Below are 12,459 nucleotides of genomic sequence, written 5' to 3' on the forward strand. Positions count from 1 at the left end.
CGATGAAGCATTGCGACGCGCCCCTTTTTCTGAGATATCTAGAAAAAGGGGTGTGTCATGAATTTCTGGTCGTATTTCTGATTGCATAAAATGTGATGCGTGATCAAAATTATAATTTCAGAGACGCAGGGCGCGCGTCGATTGAATTATTGCCGTAAAGACAAAATCTCAAAATTTACTTTAGTGTCGCTTTAATTAAGCTACTTAACCTTGCAAACCGAAATCTCGTGGAACGGTTCCTTCGATGATTTCGTTCAGGTAAGCGGTGACCGCCCCGAACGTTTCATGCAAAACCTTGCCGGGCAAAAGTGGCAGGGGGTGCTTTGTCGCGAACTCCATTTCTTGACAGATGGTGGAAGCCCTCAGGGTACTTCCTCCGTGCTGAAGAAAGTTTTCCTGTGAATCAATGATGTCCGTGGTCCTGGTGGTGAATTTCTGGACAGTAATATTGCGAGGGTTACAAAATATGATTTTATGTTTTCGTTTCGTTAACACACACCGGTAAAATTTTCGTTAATCCCGATTTATCGGATAAACACCGAGTTTTGAAATCAAAATGTAAAAAAAAAGAAAAAAGTAAGAAACGTAGCTGCACGGATTTAGGCCAAGCATTGGCCAATGTCTTGCGGTGGTCTTTTGGCCAATGCCCATAAAGTGCCCATGCATCGGCCAATGCTTGGCCGATGGGTGATGGCCAGTGACCAGTGGCCAATGGCCAGGGAGTGGCCAGTCATCGGCCAATGGCTGACCACTGTCGGGCCGCTGGCCAAAGAACCATTGCCAGTGATTGGCCAATGATTGGCCAACTCTTTGCTTCTTGAGCCTACAAATTGTTTCGGTACAGGGTCTGAAAGTATGAGCTCCTATATTCCATTGGAAATTGTGGGAGGGCAGTTGGTGAGTTTGAATCACTAAAGCATTTTACCCGATGCAGCAGGCAGAGTAGGTGAATGGGATGGAAAGGAAACGAGTTTCGCAGCTTCTAGGGCCAAGACGTTTCTGATTTTAAGGTATGGACGTCTAGTTAAGGAGCACTTTTCTGGCAGTTTTATTGTGGGACAATTAGTGATATCAACGGCGAGGGCGCCAACGCCTAATTCATATATCACTCGATAGTTTCATTAAAATAAATGCACCTTCATGACGGAATATTATTTTTAATAAATTCCGAAAAACTTTGCATGTAGGACGAAAAATAAACTCCGAAAAGCATCTCCCAAATTTCACAATAAATAAGTTCCGAAATCAGGAAACTCTAGTTTTAATTTATAAATTACCGGAATGTACCGGCTTCTATTGCGAACACGGAACCCAAGTTTTTGCTCCTCATAAAGAAACTCCCCATTGCAGAAAGCTGGACCTTTATCGAAATAAGACGCAGGCGTTGGGACTTAACGTCAGAGTTTGAGAACATGACGCTACCTGGATCAAATATTATCACAAATGACAGACGATGAGGCAAAAGAAAACGGAATGAACTAAAGATTTAATGGGGCGAGCTTGTGGCAGAAACGAAAAAGAGAACACACGTCGAGAAAGCAGCAGCGAGCCTGGACGACGGAAGCAGCAAGCGTCGCTACGTCGGCGTAACAGCTGGCTATGGCTAGAGATAACCTGGGAATAAATCGGCAATACAGCGATCGGCTCCTTGCCTACTATGCTTGTCATCCCGAATATTCGACCTAGAATGTTTCCGCAAGAGCTCCCAGGAATTGAACCCTGGGCCCCCGCGCGAATGTCAAGTGCGGTAACCACTCGGCCACCCATGTGCTCGCTCGCCGACGAGCGTGGCACTACTCCCCCTTTAAAGAGAGTATCGTGTCGATGCCACCGTGAAAAGAAAAAACAAACAAAAACAAAAACAGAGCATGGCAAACAAAATATTAGGAAAATGCGGGGGCTGGCAATACACAGTTTTATCAAGCGTTGCACAGGATCATAGTTCACAGTCTTATTGTGCGTAGTACGTCTTGAGGCGCACGACGTCGGCGACTTCAGGTCGTGGTGGGCGGCTTGATGATTTTCTTGTTCTGTCGGGCATCACCTCGCTGTTCAGCTCCCCGAGGCGACCAAGTACCTTGTAGGGTCCAAAGTGCCGTTTCAGCATTTTCTCTGAGGCCACGTCGACGGATGGGTGTCCACATTCACACCCTTCCTTCGGGCTGGAAGTGGACGTCCCTGCAACGAACGCTGTAGCCAAACGCGTCGACGCATTGCTGGTTTTGAATCAGGTGTCGGGCGAGCTGGCGGACTTCTTCGGCCCGTTGAGCAACCACCTGGACGTCGTCACTCTCATTTTCATTAGGCTCATGGGGCAGCATAGCGTCGGGAGTGGTCGTTACCTTCCGACCATGTACCAGCTCGCAAGGTGTAAATACAGTGGTCTCTAGAACCGCCGTGTTGAAGGCGAACTTGACGTAGGGTAACACCTCGTCCCACGTCTTGTGCTTTACGTCGACGTTCATACAGCCATCAGCCCGTTGGTCTGCGGATGGTACACAGTGGTCCGACGTTGGCCGATGTGACTGAGCCGAAATATATCTTGGGTCAGCTGTGCCATGAACGATGATACGCGATCTGTAATCAGAACTTCGGGAGTGCCATGCCGTAGGACGATGGACTCGATGAAAAACTTGGCGACTTCAACAGCAGTCTCTGAAGGAAAGACTTTCGTTTCTGCGTACCGCTTGAGATAATTTGTGGCAAAGATTATCCAACGGTTTCCCAGAGTCGACTGCGGAAAAGGGCCAAGTAGATCCTTTCCGATCTGCTTGAACGGTGTAGTTGGCGGAGGAATTGGCTGCGGGAGACCTGCCGGCTTCGTCGGCGGATTTTTGCGTTGCTCGCACTGGTGGCATGATCGGGTGTAGAGATGGACGGTTTTGGGGAGCTTGATCCAGTAAAAATTTCCACTAACGCGGGCCAGTGTCCGGCTGTAACCAAGGTACCCAGACGTGGGGTCGTCGTGACATGCTTGAAAGATCTCCTTTCGAATGTTGGTCGGAATTACCAGCAGCCATGGGAGTTGTTGTCCCCGAATTGGCTTTTTGTAGAGTACACCTTGTCGAATGGCAAAGGTCGGCAGGGCTCGTGAGAAAACATGCGGTACGGTACTCCCGCGCCCTTTTAGGTGCTCGATTCATGTGTTTCGTTCTCGTTGACGTTGTTCTCTTCTCGTTGACGTTGTTCCATGTCATCGGTGTTCACTGCTATTACGAATCACTTGTCATCGTCGTCGCTGCTACCGGAAGGTGTTTCAACAGGGGCCCTGGACAGGCAGTCGGCGTCGCTGTGCGTGCGGCCTGACTTGTAGACTACAGTCATGGTGAACTCTTGTAGTCGGAGACTCCATGGAGCGAGGCGCCTTAAACGGTTTTTGAGGTTCGCAAGTCAGCAGAGCGAGTGATGGTCTGTGACTACGTGGAACGGGCTCCGTACAAGTATGGCCGGAACTTCGTGATTGCCCAGACGACTGCAAAACATTATTTTTCAGTCGTGGAGTAATTTCTCCCCGACTTGGACAGTGTCCGACCTGCGCAGGCGATGACTCGCTCGGTGCTTTTTCGCACTTGAACCAGTACCGCTCCAAGTCCTGCATTACTAGCGTCCGTGTGAATCTCGGTTTCTGCATCCTGATCAAAGTGTCGAAGAACAGGAGGAGTCTGGAGTCTTCGCTTCAGATCGTCAAATGCCTGCTGCTGCTCCTCGGCCCATCCGAACTTCTCGGCGTCATTCGTGAGGTTTCTGAGCGGTTCGGAAATCCTTGCAAAATCCCGAACCAAGCTCGATAGTAGGCACAAAATTCAAGGAATGTTCGCACGCATTTCTTGTCCGTCGGCGCTGAAAATCCCGCGACGACGCTTGTTGTCGCTAGAGTGGGGGCAATCCGACATTCTTGGAGGAGGTTTCCGACGGTTGTCTTTGGAAAATCCACATCCAGGGGTTGCCGAACTTGGTTTTCCAACGAGGTAGGGCAGAAGAGCTGTCTCGGTGGGAAGTACGAAATGGCGACAAGGGACGTCGTGCTGACGGCGAAAGGGATCTCCGGGGGGAAGCGGGTGCTGGTGGCGGCGGGCGATGCAGGTACTCCTTGATGTCCCGCGCTCATTCACCGCTCCTCGGTTGGTGTGTTTGTGTGTGTGTGTGTGGGGGGGGGGGGGGGTGCGTTCGGTGCGAACCCACGAACCCTAAGCTGCCGGTAGGGGTATCGCCGGTAGACGAGGTCGGCTTCCCCGCAGTGGCTGCACAGCGAGCGTCGGTCAGCCATGCGCCACACGTCCGACTTCCTTGGTGCAGGAGGTTCGGCTCGGACGTACGGAGCTTGTTCCTCAGTGCACCGAGCGTAATGCGGCGTAGGGGCTTTCCGCCAAGGGGGCACCGGGTGCTGGTACTGGCGGGTTGCTGTCGGCGATCGTCGGGCTATGGTGGCGTAGCTCAAGGTCGGTTGCTGGAGCGGCGCAGGGTTGACAGGAGGCGGTGGTTCGACGGCTCTCTGAAACTCTTCTCGCACGACTTTGTCGATGGAGAGCGGTGCTCGGCAGAAGGCACCAGATGTTTTAGTTCTTCGCGAACAACGTCGCGGATGATCTCGCGAAGCTCGTCGGCGCTGTCTGATCTCGGAGCGGACCGATGCCAGAGTTGAGACGTCGTTGAGCCGATGCTAGTGGCGATGTTTGTTGCTTCGGCAACAAACCCGTTAACTGTCGTTGGAGGGTTGCGGACGAGGTCGCCGAAGATGTCGCTCTTCACGAATCTCCATGAGAAAGCTCAACGTTTTCTCGTCGGTGGCATGCGGGTCGGCACGTGCACTTAGGCATACATCATCTACGAAGTTGGTTACGCTTTCGTTGGGTGCCTAAATCCGCCTTTGAAGCAGATCCTCCGCCGCTGTCGTCGGGTTTTGGGTTGTAAAGGTCCGCTTTTAACTCGGCCACGCAGATTTCCCACGACGTGAGCGAGGCTTCGTGGTTCTTGAACCAGTTCCTCGTAGTAGCTTCCAGCGAAAAGTAGAGGTTCTGCATGTACTCCTAGGCAGTCCATCCATAGTGGCGTGCAACGCGCTCGTGGTGTTAGATCCAGTCCTCGACGTCCTCGTGGATTTCGCCTTCGAAAGTCGTCGGTGTGCAGGGTGACAGGGAAGTAAACGACGGGGGAGTAAGCGGGTAGGAGTCTCAGTTTGCCGGTCCCGGGAGCTCATATTTGCTTTGATCTTCCACTTAAGGTCCGGTAGATTTTTTGGTGTGGCGGCTTTCTGCTGTCGCTTGTCTCAACGGACGGTCTTCTTGAGACGGGCGCTGGGCTTGCGCTGCGAGGCCTTGGAGGATTACGCTTCATGGGCCGCGGTACCCCGCACCTCCACCAGAAATGTCACGAAAGAGAGAATGAGTCAGAAGAAAACGAATTGAACTAAATATTTAATGGAGACGAACTTATGCCAGACACGGAAAAGAGCAGGACACACGTCGAGAGACCAGCAGCTAGCGTGGACGATGGAAGGAGCAAGCGACGGTATGTCGGCGTAAAAGCTGGCTATCGCGAGTGAGCACGAGTGAATGAATCGGCAATTCAGCGATCGGCTGCTTTTCTCCTATGCTCGTCATCTCGAATAGAATCTTGGAGAAAGAGCTAGGGCGAGGCAGACTGACCAGGTCATTCTGGCCTGCTTACGCACGGGGTGAGAGCGTACGCGAATCTTCTAGATGAACGAAGACGCGTATCTCCTCGATCATGCACGCGGCAATATAAAAAGAAAGAAACGGTTTTTGAGTACCAATGTCCACCTAAGCACAATTTTGTCCAAAGAAGACATTGTGGCAGACTTGTGCCTGTCTGAAATACTATAGTCAAGATTCTGTGTTCAAAGAACTTTTGGTAGTATTTTGGCGTCTTTCAAATACATTTCCTCTAAGGTATTTTTTACTCTATCTAAGTGAATTTCTCACTATCTTGTACTCGGCATCTCAAACACATTTTTCAACCCTTGGAAGAAAATATGCCTGGAACAATATACGGAACTAGAGATCGTTAAACGCAAGGAAAAACCTGAACCGATTGCTTACTTGGAGCCAAGCTACCGAACATAATAACTGGAGATAAAGCACGAGCAAAACCCAGCCTCCAAATGCAAACTAAAGTCCAAATGGACAGCCCCAAGTATGGCCGCCTCTGTGCTTCTTATTGTCCGTTTTTGTATCTCTCTTTCGTGTCCCTGAATGGCATATAACGCTTAGAGCTTGCAAAGTGCTGGTGACGTCCTCCGGATTTTACAGACTGACCCCACATTTGTCTGAAGATAGAGTTGTTTATTGAGTAAAGGATTGTGACGCCAACGCTCGGAACGTTCTAATGGAACACTTTCCGGAATTTCCGGTTCAGGAGGTTTTGACATGAAAATGTATGAGCAAGTTTTCAAGCAAGCGCAGACACTCCCTCGGCCAAGGAAGCTAGAAACTGCTGGTTTTATTGAGCAGCATTGACCTACGTTGGGCTTTACTAAAGCCACTTTTCTGCCTACTGTGGCTTAACGTTTGCTCCCGAGCTCGTTCAAAACTTAAAAAAAGTAGGAACAGCGCGCAAGAGGACGAGGACAACGAAAGTAGAGCACAGGACGAGCGCTCCTCCCGTGTTCTACTCTCGTTGTCCTTGTCCTTTTGCGCGCTGTTCCTAATTTCTTAGGTCATGAATTAACTTGCCTGGATCGCCACCTTAACTCGTTCAAAAGCGTTTCTTTTATCTTCCGAATGCGCGCATTGTTCCATCCTCAGAATCCTCAAATGCAACTTTCGCGTCTGCTGGGGCCAATTATTTTTAAACTGATAGATTCTGATCCTGTAATCTTGACCTCAATGCGCCAATAATGGTTGGAGCTCATTCGGAAAAGGTGCGAGGTAACGGGATTTGTAGGTGAATTCATGGACAGTCTCTTGTGTTACCTCTGTTACCCTCTGGACCTTCATACTTTTTTACAGTTTGAAGGTACAGGTGCTCCTCCTTGCCTTTGACTGGGGGAACTCGCTCTTGGAGGTTGATCAGCGACAGACGCTGCTGTCCTGGAGCCGACGCTTCTCCTGAGTTCACTCGCGTACTCAACAAATCTGGCTGCCTGACCAACTTCTAGTTCGGCTGATAGCGATAGGCAATGCCGGGTTGGCGTGTCAAACCCCAGAATCACGGCGAGGCATATTACGAACTCTTTGTGGAATGCGTCATGTGCAGAGCCTACCGCCAAACTAAAGCACGCCAGGTGCCAACTTTAGGATTCGTGAGTCCCCATTGTTCCTAAAATATTTCGGCACTCATTGTGTTGCATGTCCCCAGGGATTTCCAAAACTTCGACTGCAACAAATAAATCGCTTCTATAAATTCATGAATGTGATTTTCAGCAAAGTCATCACAGGTAGAGCACCACCTTTCAACAGTTTTCATTCCTATATTACCAACCTGGAACCTACTGGCAACTGTATACGTCAGGCGTCATTGCAGTTTGGGAACGGATGTAAACTACTTGCCAAGTTTCCTCGAACGTAATTGAGTTACTTCTTAAAAGTATTTACACTCTACCTAAGGCAGTTCGTGATAAAAGTAGCTCGAATAATACTTTAAATACATTTGCAGATGGGTATTTCGTGCCTTACCTTAATACTTTTGTTGAGTATTTGGCGCAACACTGCATTGTGAGTGCCTGTGGTATTAATTTCGGCGAAAAAAACTTCTCCGCGAGGAAGAAAACAATATTGAATATTTGTTGCCAAGGATGTTCCACTGAAATAAGCGCCACAGGCGCCTACCATGCCATTTCTTGTTTTGACACCACTAGGCTGGGAACGTCGACTCATAGAAAAAAAAAAAATCGTTTTTCCCTTTATCTTTTCATCCGAGTAACATCACGTTCTCAAGCTTTCAGATTATATCTACTCCGTAGTTTAGTTATGTGGGCAGAAAAATCACGCTTCAACAAATCGTAGGAGCTACGCGATGCAGGTCCAACCTTTCCTCGCCGTGTGTCACGTCATTATCGAGTTGCAATCGTTAAGGATCGGTCCCAAAGCGCTTATCAATTCGCGGTCCAACAGCGCGAATCCAGCACTTGGATCAAGCGCGCGCGTCTGCTCCGAGTGTGAACAGCTATTTACGTGGCTCTTGCTAACACTCTCGTAGTTCAAACGTATCACCTTGGACGTCAGCTCGCTCTGAATCTCCGAGGCCGTGAAAGCGCCGGACTACTTGTTTTTATTTACGCCTCTTTGCAAACGACAGGCGCGGGTCGTCTTTTAGGAACGATGGCAGTTGTGGTGACTTTGTAGCGATCGAGTTCGTAGCCGTCGACGAAGGTGGCTATACCGGCCTCGGCATTCGGCCCACTTTAGATCGTGGTAGCGTCGACATTCGGATACGAGCCCCAGACAAGCATTGGCGGTAAGGCCGCCTGCCTTTTTGATCAAATATCCACGTGCTTCGAACCATGGCGAGCTCTCCGATTGGTTATTTGTGTTGCCGAAGACGTCGTCGCCATAGCAACAGTCCGCTCTCGCGAGGATAGGGAGATTGCGGGACACCGGAAGTGCTAGTTTTTCCGTACGAGGACATCGCTAATTCCTGCTATCAGATAAGAACGCGTTCGTGAATACCGATTTCTCTTTTTCTTAAGATTTTCTTAACTTACGAACTTCTTAGCTTAGTTGTCTTAAGCTAAGCTTAAGCTTCGGGAATCTTGCCTCCGGTCCACACCTTAGAAAGGTCCGATTGACGTTCCAGTGAAAATGTAGTTGGCGGAAAAGCAATCATTCACGGAACCTAAAATATAAACGTTTTTGTCAAAAAAAAACAACAAAACAAAAAGAACTACCTGGCAAGCGAAACACTCGACTAACTACCCAGGATGGGCTTTATTATACTTGCTTTTTGATATATGGTATTTTCTGAGGATTCACAGATTGTTTAAAACAAAGTTATAAAAACTGAAATAATACGGTTTATGCTCGTTAGTTATGCGGTGAGGCGGACATATTATGGGGAACTAATCGTTCAGATAAGTGTGTTATCAGACTAATATATTTTTAAATATCTTCTTATTAGTGAGAATAAACATATAGCTCTAATTATAAACTTGCTGAGCTTGATCAGAGAGCATTAAATCAATCCAATTTAGGAACATTTTGAGAGCGTGGGAAGTATGGTGGCGCGTAAAAGTTACCATCGTGCAACATGCGCAAGGTTGCTGGTGCTAGAACGTACCTGTGCGGCTTTTCTGTGCCTGCCGCACGAGTGCCATCTTTAACAAGCTACCGCGCCTCCCACAGACTCACGATCATTTACGACTCAGCGGTTTTTATGATGTTTCAGCAAGAACATACCTGGCAGAATCTTTTTTTAAATTTTCTCTAAATAAAACATTAATAAACAAAATTAAGTAGCCGACTTATCGTGACAGTTATTCTTCTATTCTATGTTCCACTCGCCGCATAACTAAACTGCACAAACATCAGTAGTCTAGGTTTCACGGTTTTTTAAACAAATATCTTTTTTTTTTATTTATTTATTTATATGGAACTATTTATTACCTTCCACAAGGTAGACAGAAGCCGATTGTATGCAGCAGCGTGATTCATCTTCTTTGAAATTGTTTTAAGCAGCGCCTTAAGGTCGAGTTTCCCTGTGGACAAACGAACAAGAAGCGGTTTCAATGCCACAATACGTTATCCCTTAAAAATGTCGCCCGAGTTCAAATCTCGGCTTTATAAAGCGAGTAGTGCTATAGCTAAGACACTGCTCGCACCAGGAAGGTAAACACCAACCACCCATTGGAAGGAGTACGAATGCTCTCAGGCTAGGTGGCGCGAGCTACCAACCTATAAGAAGGGTATGGCAACAGCCATCGTTCGTTTAACCATGTCAGACAGACCTTATCAGCAAACCTATAGTAAGCGCGATAAGCGTAATACACGGGCTTGACAAAATATTATGATCTAGAGTTGCATCACTACTGCATGATGCACGTTAAAGACGAGCAGTCGCACTGCCGTGGCTATATTTCCTATCAACAGCGTAAACCAGTGTCGCCATACCTCAAAGGTAGACCGGCCTTACAGTGTCTAAGCACCAACGTCGAATTTGTTTGTTTTTGAAAAAAATGGCCGAGTCCAATCAGGCGCCGGCTACACATGACGTTACTCAAGGCGTGACTTTAAGAGGCAGCACGTAGTGCCACGCACAACCCTTACTTAAAAAAAGGAGAAAGTATTGGTGTAGTGTAAATTACAGAAAATTACAGTGATAAAGTTTCAGGCATGTGGGTTGGAATTACTGCGAACATGCAAACTATTTCATATTTTAAGAGTTCTAAACTTCTCATATATTTGTGTGATAATTTTGTGTTTCAATTCACGAATAATATGAATTTTAGACTGTCTACCTATTCAAGCAAATGCATCTGAATGCTGTCAATGCATAACACAAGAACAAGATAGGGCATTCAAATGAGATTCGAAATACCAGAGGACGCAGTGGTCGTTGCTATACAAGAAGAACGGGAATTTATTCTTTGCATTTTTAGCTTTTACCGTTCCTATTTTACCCAAAACCATCTTTGCGTGAACTCGTGTTTTTTTTTTTTTGTTGTTGTTGTTGTTGAGATTCTGATTTCACCTTTGTACTACTACATCTTCTGTTTGAATATGTTTGCTTAGTCCAGTACACAGAATAGTAGTCTCCTTGAGTTGTTGACGAAGAGGAGATCCTTATAGTCTGTTTCATACTTAGTGTGCAACGCTGTCAAAGCTGCTCGCGCGAGCATGGGGCGTGATCTCTTTGATCATTTGCACGCGCTCTCGCGCGAACAAAACCATAGGTGAAGCCACGCGCTCGCGCCAGTAGCTCTGACAGCGTTGCACGCTAAGTGTGAAACCGAGGTTAGTTATGGGCTATGGTGCCTGGAACGCCCGTTTTCTGGTGTGGTTACCGCGTCCAAAAAAGGTGGTCCCTCGATTTCCGCTTGATGACGTCATGGAAGTGCATGTTGTCGAGGGCCGCGATCCTGGCGGCGTCCCAACAGCGGTGGTAAATGCGAGAGGCGCCTGCTACGCTGCAAATCGCCCTCCAGCCTCACAGACCACGGAAGCTTCGGCAGACAGAAGTCGGGACGCCGCGACAACAGCGACGCTAACGTTCCCTCCTTCTTTTCGCTAGCATTTTTAAAACGAACCGCCAGGATCGCGACATCTGGCATCACGACAGGCCGGTTTCCGTGACGTCATTTGTTGCCTCTGAGGGACCACTTTCGAACCGATGGGCGGGAGGTATAAGACGCTAAACACATCGGTCCAAGGCGCGTTCCAGGTACCGTAGACAAGACACCCGTCTGCTTTCCTTCTTTTCTCCTCCTCTCTAGTAGAAATAAACAATAATGATAAAGCCACAATCACAGTGGTCATCCATTGTGTAGAAACACGGTTTTCGCAGATGACTGAATTGATCGGAATTTGTCTGCTTCATACATTATGCTTCCAACAAGAAAGATTTTTTTACATCCCCATCTTCACGGAACCTTCATGCGACGAAGGCCTCACAGAGTATCTGCAGACTGTCTTTTGTATGGTGTAGTGGCAGTGTCAAAAGCCGCTAGAAAGTTCGAAGAAACAAAGTAGAAACGTTCCATGGGCCACGGACGGAGGGCCCCTTTTTGCCCTACTGCGGACATCGCAAAGAGCTCACCGTGTCTGTTCAGCGGCGACGAGTTCAACGCGAGGATTTCGAACGGGCAGAGGCACTCCGTCTCGATGCTTTTGGTCAGGGAGGGCAGGACGTCTTCTGCAACGCAGCCGGGCGACAGCGTGACGAAGATGTACAGCATCTTTTCTTCCTTCGAGAAGTGGGTCCGACAGCTTTCGACGGAAGGCGAGCGGAGCAGGATGGCTGTCGCGGGATCACCGCGCACCTTTCGGCCATTGTACTGGAAACTCGAGTCGTTCCTATTTAGGAACGTGAGGACGCTCCCACATTTTTTCACTCGATCGCCAGTGTCTCGAAAGAGTACCGGGTCGACGTCTCGCCACGTCTCGTTGCCCACGAGACACCGGCGGTTGGTTCCACCTGAAATATCGAGTCCACAATAACTGAACGAACTAATCTTTTAGATAGATGACTGGATGAATGCCCTCCTTGAATCGGGCGGTGACTTGCGCCACCCAGCCAAATAGTATTTTCTAGCTCCAGATTAAATGATGTCTAAGCGAGTTTAATCATTTCTAACCGTTATCCGCCCCTTAATTTTAGTCACCATTCGTCTCATTTTTTTAAGTAAGCCGCTTTCCTTATTGAAAACGTTTTGATTCACGGTTTTTCAGGTTTCTGAGGTAGCCAGCCTCGTCGCAAATGGCAGCGCAATCTACCGCAAATCAGAAAGCGTGATTGGTGGCCTTCTAAAAACCTATAACGGGACGTTTGTTTGGAAAATTGCTGAAA

At 48.1% G+C, this 12,459-nt stretch overlaps 1 protein-coding gene across 1 annotated transcript in view; it reads right to left on the reverse strand.

Annotated features, from left to right (window-relative positions):
* Window positions 1-204: 204 nt before the first annotated feature.
* The window catches only part of LOC120841883 (beta-alanine-activating enzyme-like), a 59,748-nt gene continuing 47,493 nt past the window's right edge, over window positions 205-12,459 (reverse strand). Inside the window, exons 6-8 of the mRNA XM_042289709.1 lie at window positions 11,710-12,087; window positions 9,561-9,652; window positions 205-435 (exon numbers count right to left, since the gene is read on the reverse strand). Coding sequence (XP_042145643.1) covers window positions 205-435; window positions 9,561-9,652; window positions 11,710-12,087 — 701 coding nt within the window. The remainder of the gene's footprint in view (window positions 436-9,560; window positions 9,653-11,709; window positions 12,088-12,459) is intronic.

This window comes from Ixodes scapularis, unplaced genomic scaffold (genome assembly GCF_016920785.2).
Source record: "Ixodes scapularis isolate PalLabHiFi unplaced genomic scaffold, ASM1692078v2 PGA_scaffold13__105_contigs__length_92229423, whole genome shotgun sequence".
Lineage (NCBI taxonomy): Eukaryota > Metazoa > Arthropoda > Arachnida > Ixodida > Ixodidae > Ixodes > Ixodes scapularis.